At 39.1% G+C, this 22,753-nt stretch overlaps 1 protein-coding gene across 2 annotated transcripts; it reads left to right on the forward strand.

Annotated features, from left to right (window-relative positions):
* The first annotated feature begins 18,262 nt into the window (after positions 1–18,262).
* Positions 18,263–22,487, forward strand: LOC110934870 (transcription factor DICHOTOMA-like). Of its 2 annotated transcripts, XR_004867570.1 has the most exons (3): positions 18,263–19,505; positions 19,584–19,680; positions 22,214–22,487. XR_004867570.1 is itself a non-coding variant. In XM_035977726.1 (2 exons), the coding sequence occupies exon 1, from the start codon at positions 18,565–18,567 to the stop codon at positions 19,492–19,494; it is 930 nt and encodes a 309-aa protein (XP_035833619.1). In that variant the 5' UTR covers positions 18,263–18,564; the 3' UTR covers positions 19,495–19,505; positions 19,584–19,828. The 2 variants fall into 2 exon arrangements, 1 of the variants encoding a protein (XP_035833619.1); XM_035977726.1 differs by lacking the exon at positions 22,214–22,487 and having other exon boundaries at positions 19,584–19,828.
* The last annotated feature ends 266 nt before the right edge of the window (positions 22,488–22,753 follow it).

Here is a 22,753-nt window from a genome sequence, read left to right on the forward strand (position 1 = left end):
CATTGAATGTGTCGGAATAGTGGCTTACAAGTTAGACCTGCCTGAAGAGCTCAGTGGTATTCATAATGTATTCCACATCTGCAATCTGAAGAAATGTCTAGCTGATGAATCACTAGTCATACCACATACAGATGTGCATATAGATGAGAGCCTGAATTTGTTGAAAAACCTTTGTCGATCGAGGATCGACCTGTTAAAAAACTTCGAAAGAAGCAAGTAACAATTGTGAAGGTTAAATAGGATGCCCGTAGAGGTCCCGAGTACACGTGGGAGGTAGAGTCCACAATGAAAGAGAAGTACCCTTATTTATTTCAGTAAAATCTCGAGGTCGAGATTTCTTTTAAGAGGGTGAAGATATAACACCTCGTAAATTCATGTCCAATATAATATCGGCACGTGTCATGGACTTTAAACATGTAAAGAATTAATTTAGAGTGACTAAAGTTGACAAACGAAGAAAGTATGTCAGTAAAAGGATTCAAAGTGTCAACATTGGATAAATATGCCTTTCAACGACCCTATACGATGTTTATACCCTTAAACGAATGAATTCTGAATCATATGAAGCCGTTTGTGGAAGAAAGTGAAAGTTTACAAACCGCAAGGGTTAAAAGTGTCAACATGTTTAATTTATACCTCTGAGTGATCTTTTAGCGAACCCGAAGCTTTGTAACGATTAATTATGCTCACTAGAATAAGTGATAAAAATTTCACAAGGTTTCGGTATCGTATGAGAAAGTTATGCTAACATTCGTAAGTGAGGGGTTAAAAGCGTCAACGTTGAAATTTAGGGCTTTTCGGGTGATCGTAAAGCTAACCGAGGACTTAACAAAGTTTGTTTATAACTTAGGGTCCTTAAAAGTTAAGTTGGAGGGTTAAAAAGTGCAAAATAATGAGTTAAAACCACTTTTGGAAGGACCAGGGACCTAAACTGCAAATACTTAAACTTTGTAACCGGAACCAGCACCCATACCGGCCGCGTAAGACCCTTAAGGATTCTTACGCGGGCCGCGTACTAACCTGCAGCGACTGAAAACATGGCAGATGCCTGTTTCAGCCTGTTGCACCGCCTTTAAGGCCTTGTTTTACATACCAGGGGCTGTGCAAATGGGATTTCATGCAATAGGGACACCTGTGATGATCAGCAATCATCCCATAGACTTGTTTGGCATGATCTTGTTTAATCAAAGTCCATATATATAGAGCACTTGTTGAAACATTTTGGGCATTCGCTTGAAATCTTTCAAACACATTTTCTGGAGCTATCTGGACCTCAAACAAGATTCTGTTACCTTCACTTTCGTACTAAGGACTTCAGTAAGCTTCCTTAACCTCTCTTAATTCAGTTTTATTAGTTTAATGGCCTAAGGTCAAACCCGTCGTAATTAAGGTTTGACTTAGTGATTAATCACTAATGGTCCAGTCAATTCTCGAATTGAAAGTAGCTATGAGTTGGTAATTATGTAGGTAATAAACCCTTAAAAAGGCACCCTCAGATTCCCACTCTAACTAGGTCAATTGTCGGGTCAAACTTGATTATAAAAAGTCAATAGAAAGATAATTTTCAAATAAACACATAATTAACAATGTAGAAGCCATGCAACCTGTTTTATCACTCATATAACTTGGTAATTAATGTAAGAACATGTCTAAGCATGTTCAACCCAACAATTTTCAGTTTAAGCTCGGTTCGGAACCGAAAGTCGCAAAAGTAGACTTTTGCTTTGACTTTCAGTTCTGACCCAATGTAGCATAGTTTAGAAATGCCTTAGAGCTCTATTAGGACCAGGTTATAGGTTAGTGTAACCCTCTGAGGTTATACAACTTGGTTCCTTAGTTATTCGATTCATTTGCATGTTTCCGTTATATACCTAAATGTTGACCATTATGCCCTTTTTACCTTAAAACGAGAATTTTGAAAATTTAAGAGGACAATAACCTTTATTACTGATTTATAAACTTGTCCTAAAAATTTGACATCAGTTTGAGGTCTAGATTAGGAGTTATGCTCAACATCGTAACTAAGAAGCTTTTTATTAATTAAACGGCATAATTAGCATGTAGCCTATTTAAACCCAAATTTTGATACCAAACTTTTTACCCACTGATGTAAAATAATATTTTGGGTTTTTAAAGATTTTTATTTATTTTTAGGCTGAGCATAACATAGGGTTATAGCCTTGATTCGGTAATTGACGGTTATACCCTTTTCTTGAATAAAATGAGTTTTACATAATATTTTGATACCAAACTTTTTGCTACTGATTTTATATGATAAGTAAAATATTTTGAACTTTATAAACTGACCAAAAACTCAGATTTCCTGTTTTAACCCGAAAATCGCTTAAAACCAACTTTTACGCGTTTTAAGCGCATAATATGAGTTAAAACCAGTTTTAACATATAAGACTTAATACCTACTGATGTCTTAAGTAAATTTTTATAATTAAACAGTAAGCAAAAGTTTTTAACTCGGACTTCCAGATTTGACCTTTTAAGCTTATGTGAAATTACCAAAATGCCCATTCGGTGCGTAGTTTGGTTATAAATGATAAATTTCACATATAAGCAATACCCTACTGATATAACTTATAAAATTAAGTATTTTTACTGATTATATCAGACCTGAAACTCAGATTTATATTTAATCTCTTTTATAACATTTAAAATGACCAAAATACCCCTACGGGGCATAATTTGAGTTTAAATCCATTTTGGGCATAATGGAAGATATCATACTGATATCACAACATATTTAAGGCATATTAACTTAGGAAACCTGTTCATGACTCTTTTGGTTACCCGTTACGCATTTTTCGCGTTCGGCGCGGTTTATGTAACTAGTTTGCATAAATTAGCCGAAGCGGGTCAAAACTTATCATTTTTATCTCAAAATCCAGAATGTGTTTAGTTTACCCATATTATACAAGTATGCAAACTTGTCGGGTCTAAACCACATTCTAATCCGGTCTTCGCTTAATCGTGCGTTTTGAACCGTATATCTTCCTTTAAAACTAACCGGTCTAAGTTTAGGCTTAATTAAGACCCGTTAGGAATCTAATAGGTTATTAAAACCTTTGTTCCAGATTAGGAGCCCAGTAAAAGCTACTTGCACTCGCTGATTGTGATATATACTTGCTCACGTAAATACTTTTAACTTATTTTCCTATACGGGCTTGGGATACGGTATTATAATACCGCTTGGTCGGGTATGTAGTTATTTAAATCGGATTGTGATTAATATATTTACATAACCCGTTTTAATCTGTTTTTTTTTTTGGTGTATGGCCTTTGGGGGGTTAATGGCCATGTCCCGGATATACTTGGATCATTCATAGAAATGGCCAAAATATAAGCACGGGGTGTAGGCATACACCTGACAGTTGCATATATAAAAATTGGTAATCCACAATAAGGATTTTTCCTTGTGGGCATTATACCTGTGGTGTGTCAATTAATCTTGTCCGGCTCTTCTAACCGGCCCTGACGGACGACAAATATGTAAAACTGTATACAAAATTATTTTTAAATAATTGTCCCAAGTTATAAAAGATATTTTGTGCCTTGTGCATTCAAATCAATTTTCTTAAACATTTTCAAAATGAGTCAGTTAATTGTATTTACCAGTGTAAACTGACGTATTTTCCAAAAAGGCTAAGTGCAGGTACTAAACAGAGTAGGCTGGCCACTCATGGCATCAATAAAAGAGTCCTGCAAGCTTAGATGCCTTTAAATCTGTTGAACAATATTTCTTTTATTTTCGATCCGCCTGTGGATCTTTTACAACCGTTTTTGTAATACTTGATATTACTCGTTATCGGTTTGTAATGTATTTATCTTTTGCTTCTGTTGTGCATTAAATTGTGTTGTTTGACTATGACGATATCAACTACATCATGATACTCCCCACCGGGCCCACCGGTAATACGTGGAAATATCAGGGTGTGACAAACATGGTTTCACTTTGAAACCATGAGAGCATATCCTGAGAGTCTTACTTCAAACTGTGTGTGTATCTGTTTGAACCGTGTTCTTATCTAATCAATTGAGTGTGATTCATTGGTTACCTTTGTGTTATTACTATCTATGTTTGATTTGGCATAGTCACATGGATTCCGCACTCGTGACCGTGTTTGTGATAAAATAGAGATTTGGTTTCGTTATCGATCCTCCGAGAATCGGGACCTACACGTTTACAAACCGAGCCGAGCCGAGCTGGCTCGTTCACAACCGAGACAATTTCGAGTCGAGCTTTCTCCGAGCTTTTTTCGAGCGAGCAGCGAGCTACGAGTTTTTTGAACACATCTAACAGGCAATTGTTGGGCCAATCGTGTTCCGTAATTTCCTGCCCATCTTAACCTCTTCTATCGGCTATCGTAGAAGAGACCACAAGGACATTCGATAGCGATGTCCAACCAATGGCGTTCTACGGATACACACAATCCTCTGCCATCATTAACAATCTGCAAGGAGGGGACCCAATAACTTCTCGCCATCCCGGCTTTAAATACCATACTCCTCATTTAGGTGAACTCACTCTACTCTCTCTACTCCCACTCCTACTTACACCACAAAAGAAATGACTTGTTTTCACAACGGAGGGTGGTTACGAGAAAAACCCCCAACATCTCCTCAGAGAACCTCCAACATCTCCTTCTCGTGAGGAGCCTAATGGTGTTGTTTAGTTTTGTAGATTAAACCGTCGTAGAGGATTCTTGGCTGTCGGACGATTCCAACTTGTCGAACCTAGTTAGACGAGCCCGTTTGATCTAGTGTTCTACATATACAATATTTCTGATGTTAAATAAAAAAAAAGAAAGAAAGTATTCCCATATTATAGTATTAAATAATCACGTAAGGTTTTCTCAATACAAATAGAAGTAACACATTGAAAAGTAGAGTAATAGATACTACTGATAAAGTTTTTTTCATGTTGCCCATAACTTTATACATCTTAGGTGTGATATAAGGGTTTGGGATCAATAGGTATTGGGTTCGATTTCCATAAGTAGTTTTTTTCTATATTTTTTATTGAGTTTCCTCCTGAATTGGTGTATAGGCATTATGCCTAGTGGAGATATATATAATCGGGTGGTTTCGCTGGTGGCACAATGATATACTCTAGTGGTCCGTCAATTATCCAAATTTATCGTTCAAAAAAAGTTTTTTTTGCATGTTACAACATATAATGTCATGTTTATTGATGTGTACGTTCTAGTTATGGCAAGGAAGCATGAGCTGGTCATGTGCGATTAAACTAGCTTTGGCTAAATAAAAGGTTCAACTAGAGGGTGGCTCACTTTTTGAACAACTAAAATGATATATCAATATAATATAAGTATTCATGTGTTACGATATCCAAATATTTAGCATTTTAGATATAGGCAAAGGGGTCGGGTTGGGTCGGTCGGGTCATGGGTCAAAACGGGTCAATTATAAAAAAATGGTTGTTTTGGTTCGGGTCGGAACGGGTCCGGGTCAGAACGGATCCTACAGAACGGGTTTCAGGTCGGGTATTTTTTTTTAGAATATAACTTTGGTGATCATACTTGACACCTTAACTATTATTAAAAAAAAAAAACTGAAACTTTTTGAACAAAAAGTGAGCCATAGTCAAGAGACAAGCATTCAAAGGGAAAATAATTACGCAACAAACATGTAGGTCCCTTTTCTCGGAGGATCGAGAACAACCTAAACCTTGTTATACTAACCCACTAGCGAGTGCGGAATCCAAGCTAGTAGGCAAACCGGGATGAAGCAAGAACAAACACATGAACACACAAAGTTCACCGATTAACACCACTGTATTAATACGTATGAAGGTTTACGGTTACAAGCACAATGTTTACAATCTGTTTGCAAACTCTCTATAGTGTGTGTGTGTGTGTTTTTCAGCAGAGTTTCTCTAACTCTCTATGTGTGCATCTGTCTAACACTAACACACTGCATGAGTATATATACCCATACACAGCAGGTCCTGTCCGAAGGATCCGATAGATGGTCCGAAGGATCATCTATCGATGACAACAAGCTCGAATGATCAACATGTACCTCGAAGGATCATCCTTCGAGGACTAATGGTCGAACCATATCTTTCGAGCACCTCGAAGGATCAACAGTATCCTTCGAGGCTATCCTTCGAGACAGACACTTATCTTTCTAACTGTTTGACCAAGTCAACCCGGAGGATGGTTGACTTAGTCAACTTACAGACTTAGGACATCGTTTATATACATACCGAATGCAGACAAAGTACAGACACAAGTGCACCAACAAACTCCCCCTTGGCTGTAGCTTTGTCTTGATCTTGTCTTGATCTTCTATAGATGTAGACCCGTCTTGAACTTCGATGGTCTTTGGTCTTCGAGTTTCCAAAACTCTGATGTCCTTTCAAGTCTTCATAGTCGGAGAATCTTCAAAGTCTTCACGTCTTGAAAGCAGAGAGTGTATCAACAAACTACCCGTACCGTGTAGGAAGTGTGTTGACAAACTCCCCCTTAACATAAGCTCCCCCTTGAGTTATGCTCGTGAATGGACTTTATCTTTATGAAGTGAGATCCTTGTGGTGTTGATGATGGCCAGCGGCAACTCGATCATCTTCATCTTTTGAGCGCCTTCTCGTCGTGTCTTCATTCCAGAGCTTGTCATCGACCATGTTCTCCTAGCCATTAGAATCTGCACATACAAGAAATCTAAACGCGTAATGAGAACAACTGCTTGGAATATAGTATAAACAAATGACACACGAATGACCATGTCATAATCAAACACCGTCCGACAGTTTGAAAGTTTAATAAATTTGTCAATTTTAGCCTTTAACTTTCAAAACTTGCAAATTTCGACCGTTTATGAAGATTTAGTCAATTCGGTTTTCGTTCAGGTTTCAGGCAACGAAGACTTGAGCTCCAACATCGTACGATCGAAAATAAAACAGAAATAAAATCTTTTTGGCTTTTATAAAGTTTATATTAAAACAAGCCTAAAATCTTTTTGGTATTTTTGAAATTAAAAGGAAACAATTTTAATATCCTTTGAGTGTTATCAAACGACATCACCGCTAATGTCGTGCTGATATGCACCAAACGACGAAACTGTTTAAAAGAAACATACTAAAAATTAAGCAGTAAATAAATATATACAGACATTCTTTTTGCGAGTTTCGAGGGTAAGAGAATCATATCAGTGTACGGTCATGCCAAAACACTCTTGTTGTTCAGTTAGTTAACATTAAGATAAGCATCCTATAACAATTATCGGTATTGTTGTCCACTTAAGCTCAACTTATCAGATGTAATCATGGCGAGGGGATACGTTAAGGTATGATTTATACTTACCGACCGGTGTTCATCCACATCACGACACATTCCCGTATCAAGGTATGCACGAGAGTTCATCTTACCGGTGAGTATACCGATTATCATCTGTTTGACCGTATAAATTGTGAGATACTCACTTATTTTGATTTGAAAACAAGTCCTATGTGATATAATCACTTATTGATGAGGAACTTGATTTTCATATGCATGAGGGCACAGGAGCAAGTCCGTGAACAGGTCAGTACTTCCGTACAGCAGAGAGACGAACTTGACACCCGGATAAATGTGATATTTTATCACTTATTTGATATGGACATGTGATTGTTTATCACTTATTGAGGTCGAATGCAGTATGTAATATGTACACGTATGTATAGTATCATGGAAGATCTAGACTTGCGTCCCCGTTATTTTTCGGTAAAAGATACAACCATGATACCCAGATGATAAGCAGCATAAAGACCGAATATCTCAGAACCTCGGCAATCTATCAAACGAAATTTCGGTACTGAGACCATATGCCAATGAATGGTTCCCACCTGGTCTTCAGTCGATTAAGATTTATATCACCCTGCACACTTTAAAATGATTGTGAGCCTACCGATACATCTTATATAGAGCTGCTTATCGTTTTGCATTTAAGGTTTAAAGAGGTTTGGATAGACCACTGATGTACTATCATTTTCTCTTTTGCTCGCCAGGAAACTCATTTTTGTTTTTCTATTGTTTTTGTGTTTTTGAAATTTTTCGATGTTTTTGTATTTTCCGATTTTTGAATTTACTCCCCCTAAAATCAACAAACTAAGATAAATTTAAAAACACACAAAGATATTTACAAAAATGATTTTCCGATGTTGGTTTTACTCTTGCTTGACCTTAATGCCATTTACCAATAATAAGAAGTCAAATCTAGATTTGTCAAAAGCTTTGGTAAATAAGTCGGCACGTTGGTCATCGGTGTGGACCTTAACAACATCGATTAGCCTTTTCTCAAAGCAATCACGTATGAAGTGATATTTGATTTCGATGTGTTTGGTCTTTGAATGCTGCACAGGATTTTTAGTGATATCTAACGCAGCAGAATTATCAACATAAATAGGAGTAGTTAGGAATTCAAAACCGTAGTCCCGCAATTGTTGTTGGATCCAAAGAACTTGTGAACAACAACTTGAGGCAGCAATGTATTCAGCTTCGCATGTTGATGTAGCTACACACGTCTGCTTCTTGCACTGCCATGTTACTAGGCGATTTCCTAAAAACTGACATCCAGCTGTTGTGGATTTGCCGTCGATTTTACATCCGCCAAAATCAGAATCACTGAATGCGACCAAGTCAAAGTTATTATCCCTAGGATACCACAGACCGGTGTCGGGGTAAGCCTTCAAGTAACGAAAAATCCTTTTGACAGCTGCAAGATGTGAGGCCTTCGGGTTAACTTGATATCTGGCAAGCAGGCACGTTGGGTACATTATATCTGGCCTTGATGCTGTGAGGTACATAAGGGATCCGATCATCGCGCGATAGTATGAAGGGCTAACAGATTCACCCTTCAAGTCAGGAGTTATTCCGTGATTAGTGGGCAATGGGGTACCAATGGGCGTTGCATCGGACATCTGGAACCGGCTCAAGATGTCTCCAACATATTTAGTCTGATGGATGAATATCCCAGACTCCGTTTGTTGCACTTGTAGGCCCAAAAAGAAATTCATTTCCCCATAGCACTCATCTCGAACTTATCCTGCATGATGCGCTCGAAATTCCTACACAAAACATCATTAGTAGAACCAAAAATAATATCATCAACATATACCTGAACCAGAAGAAGATCTCCATCTTGTTCTTTGATGAAGAGAGTACAATCGATAAGACCTCTTCGAAAACCGTTCTCCAACAGATATGTAGATAAGGTTGCATACCAAGCTCGTGGCGCTTGATGAAGACCATAGAGAGCTTTGTTGAGCAACCAAACCCGATCGGGATGGACAGGATCTTCAAAACCTGGAGGCTGTTCGACATATACCTCTTCTTCAACCACACCATGTAGAAATGCACTTTTGACGTCCATCTGGTAAACCTTGAATCCTTTGAATGAGGCATAAGCCAGAAAGATCCGAATAGCTTCCAGACGTGCAACTGGTGCATAGACTTCGTTGTAGTCGATCCCTTCTATCTGACGAAAACCTTGAACGACTAAACGAGCTTTGTTCCGAATAACCACTCCACGGTCGTCTTTCCTGCATTTGAAGACCCATCGAGTGCCAATCTTCTTGTAGTTCTCAGGTTTTTCAACAAGCTTCCAAACACCAAGCTTGTGAAATTGCTGTAATTCTTCCTGCATGGCTTCAACCCAAGCACTATCTTTCAATGCTTCTTTCCACGACTTTGGTTCTTCTTGTGACACGTAACACGCGAAGGACCAGTCATTTTGTTGACCAGATTCTCTTATAGCTGAATACAAACCAGCATTCCGGTTGTTTCTCAGCTGATTACGCGTCTGCACACCGCGATGGACATCTCCTATGATATTCTGCTGGGGGTGGGTATCGTGAATCCTCATTTCAGGAGTATCTGGCACACGAGCATTGATACCCAAATTGGTAAGATTAAGATCAACAACCAACTCCACACCAGGAATGTGGGTAGAGGTGGATGCATTTCCTTCAGCAGTGTCTACATTCTGCGTATGAGGTGTATCTACAGAAGCACCTTGAACAGGAGCAGCTGGAGCTGAAGATCCTTCAGCTGCATCATGATATTCATCATCTTCAGAAGAGTCATTATAATCAGCAGCATCTTCATAAACCTCATTTTGAACCATATTGTTGACAGACGAAGAAGCTTGAGGGTCAACCACAATAGGTCTAACCAAAGGCGAGACAGCAGCGTTGTCACTTTCCAACAACATCCGAGCCGCTGCTGATTCTTCGTCAAAGGTTGGCAGATTGAAGGAGTCAAATAGCCCATCATAATCGAACATCCACGGATCACCCGGAGCCCTAACAGGACTCGTGTACCTTTGAACCCTAACTTCGCTCCATAGCTCAATCTTTTTGGTAGCTAGATTCCAAACACGAAAATTCGGAGTAGCATATCCAAGGAAGAAACCCTCGATAGCTCTTGCACCAAACTTTCCATCTGGTTCAATCATAGTACACGGAGCACCAAACGGTTCAAGGTAAGAAAGATCCGGTTTCCTTCTCTGAAGGAGTTCGAAGCAAGTCTTGCCATGTCTCTTAACTGCAAGAACTCTGTTTAACGTGTAGCAAGCAGCCGATACAGCCTCTCCCCAGAATTGAATAGGGAGTTCCGACTCTACTAACATTGTTCTTGCAGTTTCTATAATAGTCCGATTCTTCCTCTCAGCGACACCATTTTGTTGTGGAGTATAACGAGAACTGTACTCATGAAGAATGCCTTTAGAAGTACAAAACTCATCCATAACTTGATTCTTGAATTCAGTTCCATTGTCGCTTCGGATCCTTTTCACTTTCAACGTATAGAGATTTTCCAACATTGTAAGAAGATCCTTGAGGATGCCAGGAGTTTCACTCTTGTGTGCCATAAAAGATACCCAAGAAAATCTAGAGTAGTCATCAGTAACTACTAAACAATAAGCATCACCAAACGTCGTCTTGTGCTTCATAGGTCCAAAAAGGTCCATATGAAGACGTTCGAGAGGCATGCTGACAGTGTTGATTTTCTTCAAAGGGTGAGACTTCTTTGTTTGCTTCCCCTTTTGGCACGAGACACAGATATCTTGTAGATGAAAACTTCTTACAGGCACACCATTCACAAGATTATTTTTCACCAAATGGTTCATCTTTCTCAAGTGAATGTGTCCCATTCTTCTGTGCCAAGATATAGACTCCTTTTCTGTGGCTTTCGAGACAAAGCAAGTGACTTGTGCAGATGTAGTAATCGCCTGGCTCATGTCGAGAATATAAAGATCATTAACTCTCGGAGCCGATAAGAGAATCCATTCTTGTGGAATTTTGAATCCAGGCTTCAGCACATAGCAGCCAGCGTCATCAAAAATCACTGAGAACTTTTTATCGCAGATTTGCGACACACTGAGAAGATTGTGATCAATTTGCTTCACATAATTGATCTTATCAAAGCACACGATACCATTGGAGATACTTCCTTCTCCAGTGATGTACCCACCTTTATCACCCGCAAAGGCAACATACCCTCCTCTAATATTTCTCACGTCATACAGGAGCCGTAAGTCGCCAGTCATGTGCCTGGATGCTCCACTATCAACAATCCAATGACTATTAATAGTTCCTCCTAGAACATCCTGCACATGTCAATTAAACACATCAGTTGAGAATGGGGACCCAAGCCTTAGTGGTCTTGGGTCGTCCCTTGGCATCACGAAACGTAAGCTCTATCTCTTGATGGTTTTCAAGAATAACTGCTCCCCCTGAATTGTCACCCGACTTAGGTAACCAAGTTTGTCTGTGCCTACCAGTTTTTGAAGATTCTGGTTTTTCAGGTTGTGACATTCTTGGTTCCTTCTGAACTGTTTTAACTTCAGATTTTAAAGCTTTTTCAACAGTTTTTTTTGTTCTTACGTCGTTGTTTAGTTTCTTGTTCTTTTACAGTTCGTTTATCTTGTTTAGGTGAAACTGACCGACGTTGAGGGTGAACTGTTTCAGGTGGAGTTTTCTCAACAAATTTCTTCTTTGGAATACTTGGGCAATTTCTGATGATGTGCCCAATTGTTCCACACTTAAAACATTTTCTCCTTTCAACAAGCTTAGGAGATCTTGACTGACCACAAGATGTCGAGGTCGTGGACCCAGAGGTACTAGCCTTTTCATCACACCCGTTTGTGTGTTGAGTGTAATTGTTATCACTGTTTCGTTTTAAGATTGTGACTTGTTTTACAAAATCTGTATTAGATTTGTTTTCAAAAGTTTCAATCTTATCAGTACCCTTGGATGACACAAACTTGACATCCTTTTCTTTCTTTTGAACTCGAGCTCTTATTGTTTCAGGCTTTTGAGCTCGATTGATTGGTTGTTTACCTTTAGAAGCACTAGGTTGTAGAGTGGTTGGAGATTTCTGATTCCTAAACTGTTTTCTAATTTCAGATTTAGGAATTGGATCACATTGTGTTACCACAATTCCCGGAAGTGTTTTTCCCAAAAATTTGTTTGTATTGTCTTCAAAGACTTTGTCAATCAAAGATTTATTTACATTTTTAATTGGAAAAACATGATCTGAGTAGATTTTATTATCTCCAACCAAAGTGTACAACACATTACTGCTTTTAACAGTAGACACACCTGTCTTATCAACCTTGACAGGATCAATCACTTGCTTCTCAACAGATGGAAGCTCAGGAGTATCAGGATCACAAAGGATGTGATTCTCTCGTGGAATATCTACTCCTTTCATCTTGCTAAGTGATTTATCCTGATCACTTACAGCCACTTCTGATTCATCATCCGATGTCTCATAGTCCTCGATAATTGGAGGACTTTGTTTCATGGATGGTGAAGTTTCTTGTTCCTTAGGGGCTGTGTTTGAAGAACTGTCCGGTTTGAACCCTAGGCCAGTAGAAAATTCCTCAAAGTTCAAAGGCACACTGGGTTCATACCGGGGCATTTCTTCTTCATCAGGCATCTTGGTATAGTTGCTCGTCAAAGGAGGTGGACATGCCTTATACCCAACTCCTTTCACGTTCCCTTTCAGTTGTTGAACGTCAATTATGTGATCAAGCACAAATTGGGAGTTAGAATAACTATCCAATTTCTGTTTGATCGCATCATGCTTGCATTGGGCAATGGCTAATTGCTTCTTAGTTTCTTCCACAAGGTTAATGTATTCGTTTATACTTACTTGTTTGTGGTAAACTACTTTGTTAACCTCGGACACATTTTTCTTTAATGTTTCTATTACAGATTTAAATTCTTTTTCATTCCGGGTTAAAGCCATGTTTGCCTCTTGGCATTTTGACAGTTCAATAACCAAATTCTGATTATGACTATGAAGCTTTTCTGATTCAAGCTTCATATCTGCACATGATTTACAAATACTAGGAGCAGGAGGTTCAGAAGTTACCTGACTAGTAGAGGCTGAACCATTTGCCATAAAGGCAGTTTGAAAAGAAAAAGCTCCATCTTCAGAAAACAGTTTTTCCATTTCCGTTGATGTAGCAGCAGCCTTCCTAATCAGAATTGATTTCTGACATTTAAGCTCATCAGCTTCATTCAGAAGATCCTGAATATCTTCACCTTCTTCCTCCTCATCAGGCTCTGAGTGATTATCCCCAGAAACAGAGCCTTCTTCATCTGAACTTCCAGAATAACCAGAACTGTCATCACTTCCAGAAGATTCTTCTTTATGAACCTGCTCGATGACCTTAGCATACAATGCAGTTCCACTTCCTTGATCACCTTCACCAAACTGCACTGACCAGTCACATCCTTCATCAGCTTGAACAGCCAAAGCCCGATTGTGATTGGTAGTTCCAGGCTGTCCCTGATTGTTATTCACTGCCACCATCCTCCGTTCACGGTTTTCTTGTTGGGCATTCACACTCGTCTGGTTTCTAAAAGGGTTGTGATTGCCGTGTTTTGTTGGTCGAGTGCACTCACGTTTAAAGTGCCCTTTCTCGCCACAATTAAAGCACGTGACGGCATTAATATCAAACCCATACTTCGTGTTTTTCTTTCCTTCCAACGAAGTTCTTCCAGTTCGTGCCATAAAATCTTTTGCCCTTCTAACCGCACTAGCAAAAGCCCATTTAATATCCATCAACTCCATTTCTTCCTTGTCGATCTGATCATAATCTTCATTGGTCATGTTGATGTTTCCAAGCTGACCTGCTACCAAACCACAGTATGCACTGACCATGGTGTTGATAATCTCCATATGTTCCTTAGCGACTTCAATGCTAAGGTGTGAAAGATTTGAGTTGTCGACTCGGATTGTGTGATGATTTTGGGGTTGAGGTTGAGGATTGCTTGTATAGTGAGCTTGCTGTTGTTGTTGTTGAGGTTGTGGTTGTGGCTGTGTTGGAACAGGAATGTAAGACCTCGGATCGAATTGAGGTTGTGGTGGAACAGCTGTTGACTGAGGAAACGGAAAGGAACTTGAACTTGTATTTGACACAAATGCAGTCTGCAGCTTAGGTTGCTGTTGCTGAGCTGCAGCGGATCTTGCCAAAGCATCGAATCCTGGAAGATACATTTCTGTATTCTGAGGAGCTGGAGCACGCCTTGCTTTCCTAATTTCTTCATCATTTTTATGTTCCAGCTTCTGAGTGAACTCATAGATGTTAATCGTTTCTAGAGCTTTAGTATGCTTCAACAGCTCAATAAACGAACTCCATTTTGGGGGTAGGGCGTCAGCAAACCTATTCACCATGTCTTGTTGAGTAGCTGCCACTCCATAAGCACACATTTCACTAATCAAATGATAGAAACGTGTGGTCATATCATTCAGAGTCTCGTTTTCCAAAAACTGAAAGGATTCAAACTCTTTCTTCAACAAATCATGCCGAGATTTTCGAGCAGCTGCATTGCCTTCTCCTCTAGCAACTAAGGCATCCCACAATGCTTTCGTGGTCTTGCAATATGAAAACTGATGGTAGATGTCTTTGTTGAGTGCTTGAGTAAGTGTGGCATAGGCCTTTTTCTCCAATTCATAAGCCTTCTTGTCATTTTCAAGCATGTTGGCGTAACCTTCTCAAGTGGATGCTCTACTTTCAAGGCTTTCATTGAATGCATTGACAAAACACATCCAAAGGTCGGTGCTTTGTCCTTGAACATATGTGTGAAAGCGGCCTTTCCATGACGGAAAGTCGTTCATGTGGTTCAGCTTTGGTGGACGATTGTTACTGCCTGTTTCACTCTCACTAATCAGAAGATTCTGAAGACTTTGACTTTGATTGGATACCAAAGCCCATTGACATGAACTTATTGATTGTTGTTGTTTAGGAATGGCATTCGTCATATATTCAGCCATCGACATCTGTTTCAGATCTGGTTGTGGATCCGTACTCCAATCCCAAGGGCTAGTACAACTCATTTTGATATAATATAAGTACCAAACCTACACACCACAAACTGTTAAGTGCAACACAGATATGAATTGAAGATACAACCTGTTCGAAAGATCAATACTTGTTCGAATGATCAACAAGGTTCGAAAGATCCTTGTTGAGTTTCGAACAAAGACTTCGAAGGATTGACTTCGAAGGATTGACTATACGAAGGGTCCTTATCTTTCGAAGGATGATTTCGAAAGATTCTCCTTATGTTTCGAACACAGACCTCGAAAGATGACAATTGTTCGAAGAATCAACAGTGTTCGAAGGATCACTGTTGATGGCTCGAACAATAACCTCGAAAGATAACCTTGAAAGATTCACCCAACACGAAGGATCCTTATCTTTCGTAAAGAACAGTGACTCGAAGGATGTATCTATCGAAAAGATTCCTTGACTCGAAGGATAACACACTTACTTCGAAGGATGTTCGAAGGATGGTTATCTTTCGAATCTCCTTGATCGAAGGATGATCCTTCGAGCTCGAAAGTTATCTTTCGACGTCTGACACACTGTCAAAAGTACTGATGGGTTGGTGAGAAAAGTGACAGGTTGGTGTACCAACTTTCGGCAGAAAGGTATGTTCAGACACGCCTTTTCACCAACCTTTTTGACTTTCAAAAATTTTACCAAAATAGGCAACCTTATCCTCAAGTTCAGTCACCGGAGACAAACCGGAAGTATGGCCGGAAAGTTCAAAGTTTCACAAAAATGATTTTTATGTTACCCAAACCGACCCCGAACACTCCCGATAGGTTTAGTAGCCGTTTTTCAGTTTCAAAATGCAAGAAAACTACCAAAAACGAGTGCTAAACCAAGTGTCCAAACACACCAAAGAACTCGAACAAACCGGTTTTAAACAAGGTAAAGAGCGAGGCTCTGATACCACTTGTAGGTCCCTTTTCTCGGAGGATCGAGAACAACCTAAACCTTGTTATACTAACCCACTAGCGAGTGCGGAATCCAAGCTAGTAGGCAAACCGGGATGAAGCAAGAACAAACACATGAACACACAAAGTTCACCGATTAACACCACTGTATTAATACGTATGAAGGTTTACGGTTACAAGCACAATGTTTACAATCTGTTTGCAAACTCTCTATAGTGTGTGTGTGTGTGTGTTTTTCAGCAGAGTTTCTCTAACTCTCTATGTGTGCATCTGTCTAACACTAACACACTGCATGAGTATATATACCCATACACAGCAGGTCCTGTCCGAAGGATCCGATAGATGGTCCGAAGGATCATCTATCGATGACAACAAGCTCGAATGATCAACATGTACCTCGAAGGATCATCCTTCGAGGACTAATGGTCGAACCATATCTTTCGAGCACCTCGAAGGATCAACAGTATCCTTCGAGGCTATCCTTCGAGACAGACACTTATCTTTCTAACTGTTTGACCAAGTCAACCCGGAGGATGGTTGACTTAGTCAACTTACAGACTTAGGACATCGTTTATATACAGACCGAATGCAGACAAAGTACAGACACAAGTGCACCAACAAAACATTCAACTCTGTACACTCACCCAGTTACCCACTCACAAATGTGTAGATATAACCAAAATGAGTCCACATGCGCGAGACAAAAGATATTATTAGTTTAAGTGTATAATCCTCGTTACATGTTTTGACAGTGATATGTTTTGAAATTGTGGCGAGTATTATAAAATTTGAATGTCAGATCACGAGTCATCCAAATTGGTTTTAAACGGTGTCATTTTACTCCTTAGGTTCAGTTCGAAACGGTATTGGTCGGAACGGTTCGGTTTGAAACGATACGAGCCGAAACGGTTCGCATCGAAACGGTACGCGTCGAAACGGTTCGCGTCGAAACGGTTCGCATCGAAACGGTTCGCTTCGAAACGGTACGGGTCGAAACGGTTTGCGTCGAAATGGTCCGCGTCGAAATCGTACGGGTCGAAACGGTTCGCCTCGAAACGGTTCGATTCCAAACGGTACGGGTCGAAATGGTACGAAACCCGCCCCCGACCTGAAACTCGTCTCGTGCGGAAACTCGTGTCGGCCCAAAACCCGTTGCGATCCGAAACCCGTCCCGTGCAAAAACCCGTGTCGACCCGAAACCCAACCCGAACCGACCCGTTCCGATCCAAAACCTGCGTCGTGCCGAAACCTGTCTCGGCCCGAAACTCAATTTGAACTGAACCCGTTTCGTGCCGTAACCCGTGTCGTGCAGATACTTATGCCGGCTCGAAACCCATTCCGATCCGAAACCTTCCCCGTTTCTTTAAGACACTAACCCACATCGACCCATTTCTTTAATGTTGTCGACCCGCTTTGACCCGAAAATAAAAAGATGAAATTTCAAGTGACCCATTGTGACCCATTTAGTTAAAATATCTAACCGAAACCAACCTATATAATCTTAAAATCAACCCAAATTGACCCACTTAGAAGGGTTTGGGTCAAGATTGCCCTCTAATAGTGAATAGTTTTAACCAAAAGTAGTCAAAATTCAAATCAGAACTTATTCATTTGTAATCAGTTTCATAACTTCATTATCAACCAACCTAACATCAAAACAATATTTTTTTTTTCCTTTTTAAATGTTCGATATGATATGTAACTTAGGGGGATGGGGGCGCCAACGAGTTCGAGATTGGGTTAATGCAATCTGGCCAAGCCCCCAAGGAACACCACCGCAACCCATGCGGGTTGTTTAACTAGCTCACGAATCAGGGATGGGAGTCATGAGTTAGCCGTGTTTATTTAATCTTAATCAAAATAAAAAAAAAATGCTAAGGTAGTTGTGACTTCAACTAGTAGCGTCCTCTGGTAGTACGGGTTGAAGTGTTTAACCGGATTATGTAGAGGGTACTTGTGGGTTCAACTCGGAACATCCCCTACACCCTACGATAAATCGATGCCCAAGTTAATTATTATTGTGTACAAATGCATCCCCCCGTATCGATATGTTTGTTTTCTTCCCCAAACAAGTATTAATCAAGAAAAATCTTCATGGGTGTGATACTACCCTTTCAGTGTAATCTTTCTTCCCACTGATTTGCAGAAGTATATCTATTTAACAAGATGCACTTCACCTGCAAAGCTATTAGAAGTACATTAATGTTTAAGTTCAAGCTAACCCAGTAGCTTTACTTAAACTAACAAATCTTTTTAAACAATTATTAAACGTCTCTTTCAAATCTAGTTTCTTGATATGATGTCTTCCTCAAACCCTTTTCCACACCCTACTTCAACCATTCACTATGTCTTCCCTCCTTCCAATTGCTATCTTGATCAGGAAAAAGATGATCTTTACACCGACCACCCAAACCCATTTCTCTCCGGTGATTGTCTTATGGCCAAAGAAGATATTACTACAAGTAAGAAAGATTTAGTTGAAGAAATAGGGTTGGAACAATGTGATGAGTATAATAATCTTTTCTGGTCTGAAATCCAGAACAAGAAAAGTTCCAAGAAAGACCACCATAGCAAGATCCATACCGCTCAAGGCCCGAGAGATCGGAGGGTGAGATTGTCAATTGAAGTTGCAAAAAAGTTCTTTTGTCTTCAAGATATGTTGGGAGTTGACAAAGCAAGCAAAACCCTCGACTGGCTCTTTGAAAAGTCCAAGATCTCAATTAAAGAATTAATTAAAAGCAAGAAAGAAGGCTCATCTTCAACTGTTACTGACCAATCTGAAGTTGTGTTCCTGGAAACTGGATCAGATGAACAAGATAAAGGGGTGAACAAGAGGTGTGGTGAGGGAAACAGAAAGAAGATAACAAGAAAATTTAAATCTGGATTTAGTGTGAATCAGTCAAGGGCAGAGGCAAGAGCAAGAGCTAGAGAGAGGACTAAAGAGAAACTGAATGTTAAAAAGCTTGATAAGGAGTCCAAGAGTGTTCATGTTGACTGCTGTTCTTCAGATTCAACACTCAACTCAAGCTTTTGGAATTCAATTGAATCGCAAAGCGATTATAATGACAAGATTGGGGAGTCGATTATGGAGGATAAGATCTCAATGCTGTATAGTTATCAGCACGATCTTGCTGTGTCGAATGATTCGAGCTCTAAGTTCAAAGGTTTGCCTAAATTTACAGATGTCCACGAGCAGCCTCAGCCTGGTGACTGTGCAATGATTTAGATCTATTCAAGGTACAATTACTATTAAAACACCAGCACAAACATGTTTATTAATCCAGTTATTCATGGTTCGATCAACGATATACGCAGGTCATGGTCAGCCAAGAGGCAGCAATAAAGATCTGGTGATCCTGATCCACATCCATAAGTACCTAGTCTGGCTGAGCTGGACCGATATTGTGAGGATGTAAGTCCATACTAATATATTGTTGTTAAATAATCAACATTGTTATGATTATTGGTGTTTTGTTGTTTAATAAGCAATCTGTTAGGGTCATATATGATGTATGCAATCAATTTTAATCAATAACAAGTTTGTTCTCACTCGGACGATACCTTTATGTTTTTTTTTTTCGTTCCTGTCAAATTTTTACATCTGAAATCCTAGGGTACAACTTGGTAATTGGGTGTCTGTTCTTGAACTAGAACTTATTAATACCTGTAGCTAGTGGGTTGTTTTGTTTGATTTCTTTTGTGAGCATGGAACTTAAATAGTGTATTATCATTTGGATCAACTGATACATATCATTTGGTGAAGGCTCTATGCTTGTAGCAATTTTGTGGTTTGTAAGTGGGTAAACCTAAACCAAAAATGAAGCATGTCTGAGTCATTAAGTTGTTAATTGGAGAGGTTTCCTTGTTTCTAGAAAGTAGTTAAGTCATGGAATATTGGTAGCATTAGTTACTTTCCCCAGTAAGCCCACTATATAGGTTACTTTATAGTTGGATTACTATAGATACTATAAATTGAAGTAGATTTCCATTCATCATGTAATGTAGATTAGTAGTTTAGCAATCTCTGATTTCCCATACTGTAATCTCTTGTTTTTCTAGTCAATTTCAGTAATTGTTTCATTCGGGTATTACCTTCGACTTAGCTTCGTCCTTCTACCTTCTCCCACCGAAGATACCTTATCCGAACGGGCCAATACACACAATCCAAGATCCAACAAATTTGAGTTAAATCTGATATATAATCCCTATTTTTTCATTATGGATTAGGGCGGTGGGGGTGGAACGTTATTCCACCGTGATAGCCAAAAACAACGCGTGATAGCCACCGCCACCTACAAAGTCCCCGCGTGATAACATGCATAAATTCAAAATCCGTTATTTTCTTCACGGCGTGATGGTTTTATTTTGTGAGGGTAATTGTTGGTTGGGGGGAAATTGTTGGGTGTGGTGGTGAGTGATGACCATTGCCACTAAAAAAGTATGCGAGTGATAGAATAATGGTTGATGACATGGCGGAACTTGATTGGATGTTTGTGAGTGATGAAATTCTATCACTAGTGACCACCCTCACTCCCCTTATCCATGTTAATGTTAAGGATACCCGGATTTGATTTAAATGTAAAATATGTTTGATCCAAAGTAGTTTTAAATGACTGCATGTCTTTCATTCATACCAAACATTTGTTTTTTCTATTTTCCATAAAAAAGTAGCTTTTGAAATTGGTATGGATGCATAAAATTTTTGAGAAACAAATACAACTTCATAGATCTTTTATAATTAAGCAACACAATTAACACGGATTATTGTAAAACACCCAAAATAACAATCAAGACCACTAGAGTTCATTTACATGATTTGGCTAGTTTGTAATTATACGCCCCACTTGCGGTATGCTCATATAATGTATATATGTGTGGGCGCTCGGGGGGCAAAAATGAAAGTGCACTAATTTTAACGTTATTTTACTAATTTCGTGAAAATAACGTTAAAAGAGGGGGACGGTTAATCATGCATCATGTGGTAGCGTTGATAGCCGAAAGACAAGTCGGTACATGCACTAATCGGTGTTTGTCTCAATTGTTGAGTATTATGTGCCTTATATTCAAGGCTTGATGCAAAACTACTATCGAGTCGGGGGTCTCATTGGAAACAACTTCTCTATTGCTACGGGGCAGAGGTAAGGCTGTCAACATCTCACACTCCTCAGACCCTACCTTAGCTTTCCTTTGCTATTGGTGGGATATACTGAGTATGATGACGATAATGGCTAGTTTGTAATTACCCACTATTAATATTGTAAAACACTCAAAGTAACAATCAAGACCACTAGAGTTCATTTACATGATTTGGCTAGTTTGAGGCTTCATTGAAAGGTTCTTAGAAGGCTTTGTTAAACCTTTAAGTTAGCAGGTCCATTTGTAAATCACAATGGTATGACGCTTGTTAAACCTTAGTCATAGCCCCCTAACGCTTGTTTGAGTTTGGGGTTTACGTAGCATATAGTAGGTCCATTTGTAAATTTAACATAAAATATATTATAAAGATATGTTTTGGTTGAATTCTCTTACAATGACCAATGACCTAGTGGTATGGTGGTATGGTGGTATGACGCTTGTTAAAAGTGTTAAGAGTTCAAATCTTTGCAAACATACCATGTCGTGTATTTAGGCGTAAAAAAGTTAGTTGTTCAAGAAAACATATCTCATAGTGAATTAATATCAATTTTGTTAGGACAATTGTTCTTTGTTTGCTTTGGGAAGTGGATGTTTCTAGTTATCTGATATACATATATGTCATTGACACTTGACACCCATCTCAAAATCTTTTTCTTGTTATTATCTTTGTTTAGTTGGTAAAATGTTCTTGATGATTGATGTAGACATCACAAAGATCTAGTGTCACTTCTGCTTTGGACTAAATGAACCTCTAATCTTCACTAGAAACAAATTTATAATCTATATTAACTTCAGATTACACATTACAGGATCTGGGCATGCTATCTGGGGTTCTTAAATCTCACTATTGCCTATCAATTAATCATATTTCTTGCTGTTATATTAGTCACTGATTACCATGAACGTATATACGGAGAGTACGAGTACCATTTGCAGAAAGAGAGCCTGCTTTAGTATTCTATAGAGAGAGAGAGAGAGAGAGAGAGAGAGTTTGGGGAACAGACACAAAGGGAAGGGATGTGAAGGTAGTTGCAGAGTGGGTGTTAAGTACTGTGATTATAATGTGAATTGTCATTTCTGCTGGTTCTTAGTGCACAGTTTAGTTATCTTTTCATATGGTTTTTAACAACATGATCAGTTATAGGTTCAAGTTTCAAGCAACGTACAACAGCTAATATCCCGCATCTGCCAAACCCTAGCTAGTTAAACTAATCATAACTTACAAAAATAACCTTAAAGTTGTTTCTTATTCTAGTTTCACTCAAGTTAACCAGTTTACTTGATGATTAAACCTTATCTCGAAACATTGTGGATTAAAAAAAATAAAAATAAAATAGAACGGCAAACAT

The sequence above is a fragment of the Helianthus annuus genome, chromosome 9, assembly GCF_002127325.2.
Source record: "Helianthus annuus cultivar XRQ/B chromosome 9, HanXRQr2.0-SUNRISE, whole genome shotgun sequence".
NCBI classification, from domain to species: Eukaryota; Viridiplantae; Streptophyta; class Magnoliopsida; order Asterales; family Asteraceae; genus Helianthus; species Helianthus annuus.

Coding starts and splice junctions, on each gene's coding strand:
- LOC110934870 (XM_035977726.1), top strand. CDS start 18,565: ATGATGTCTTCCTCAAACCCTTTTCCACACCCTACTTCAACCATTCAC.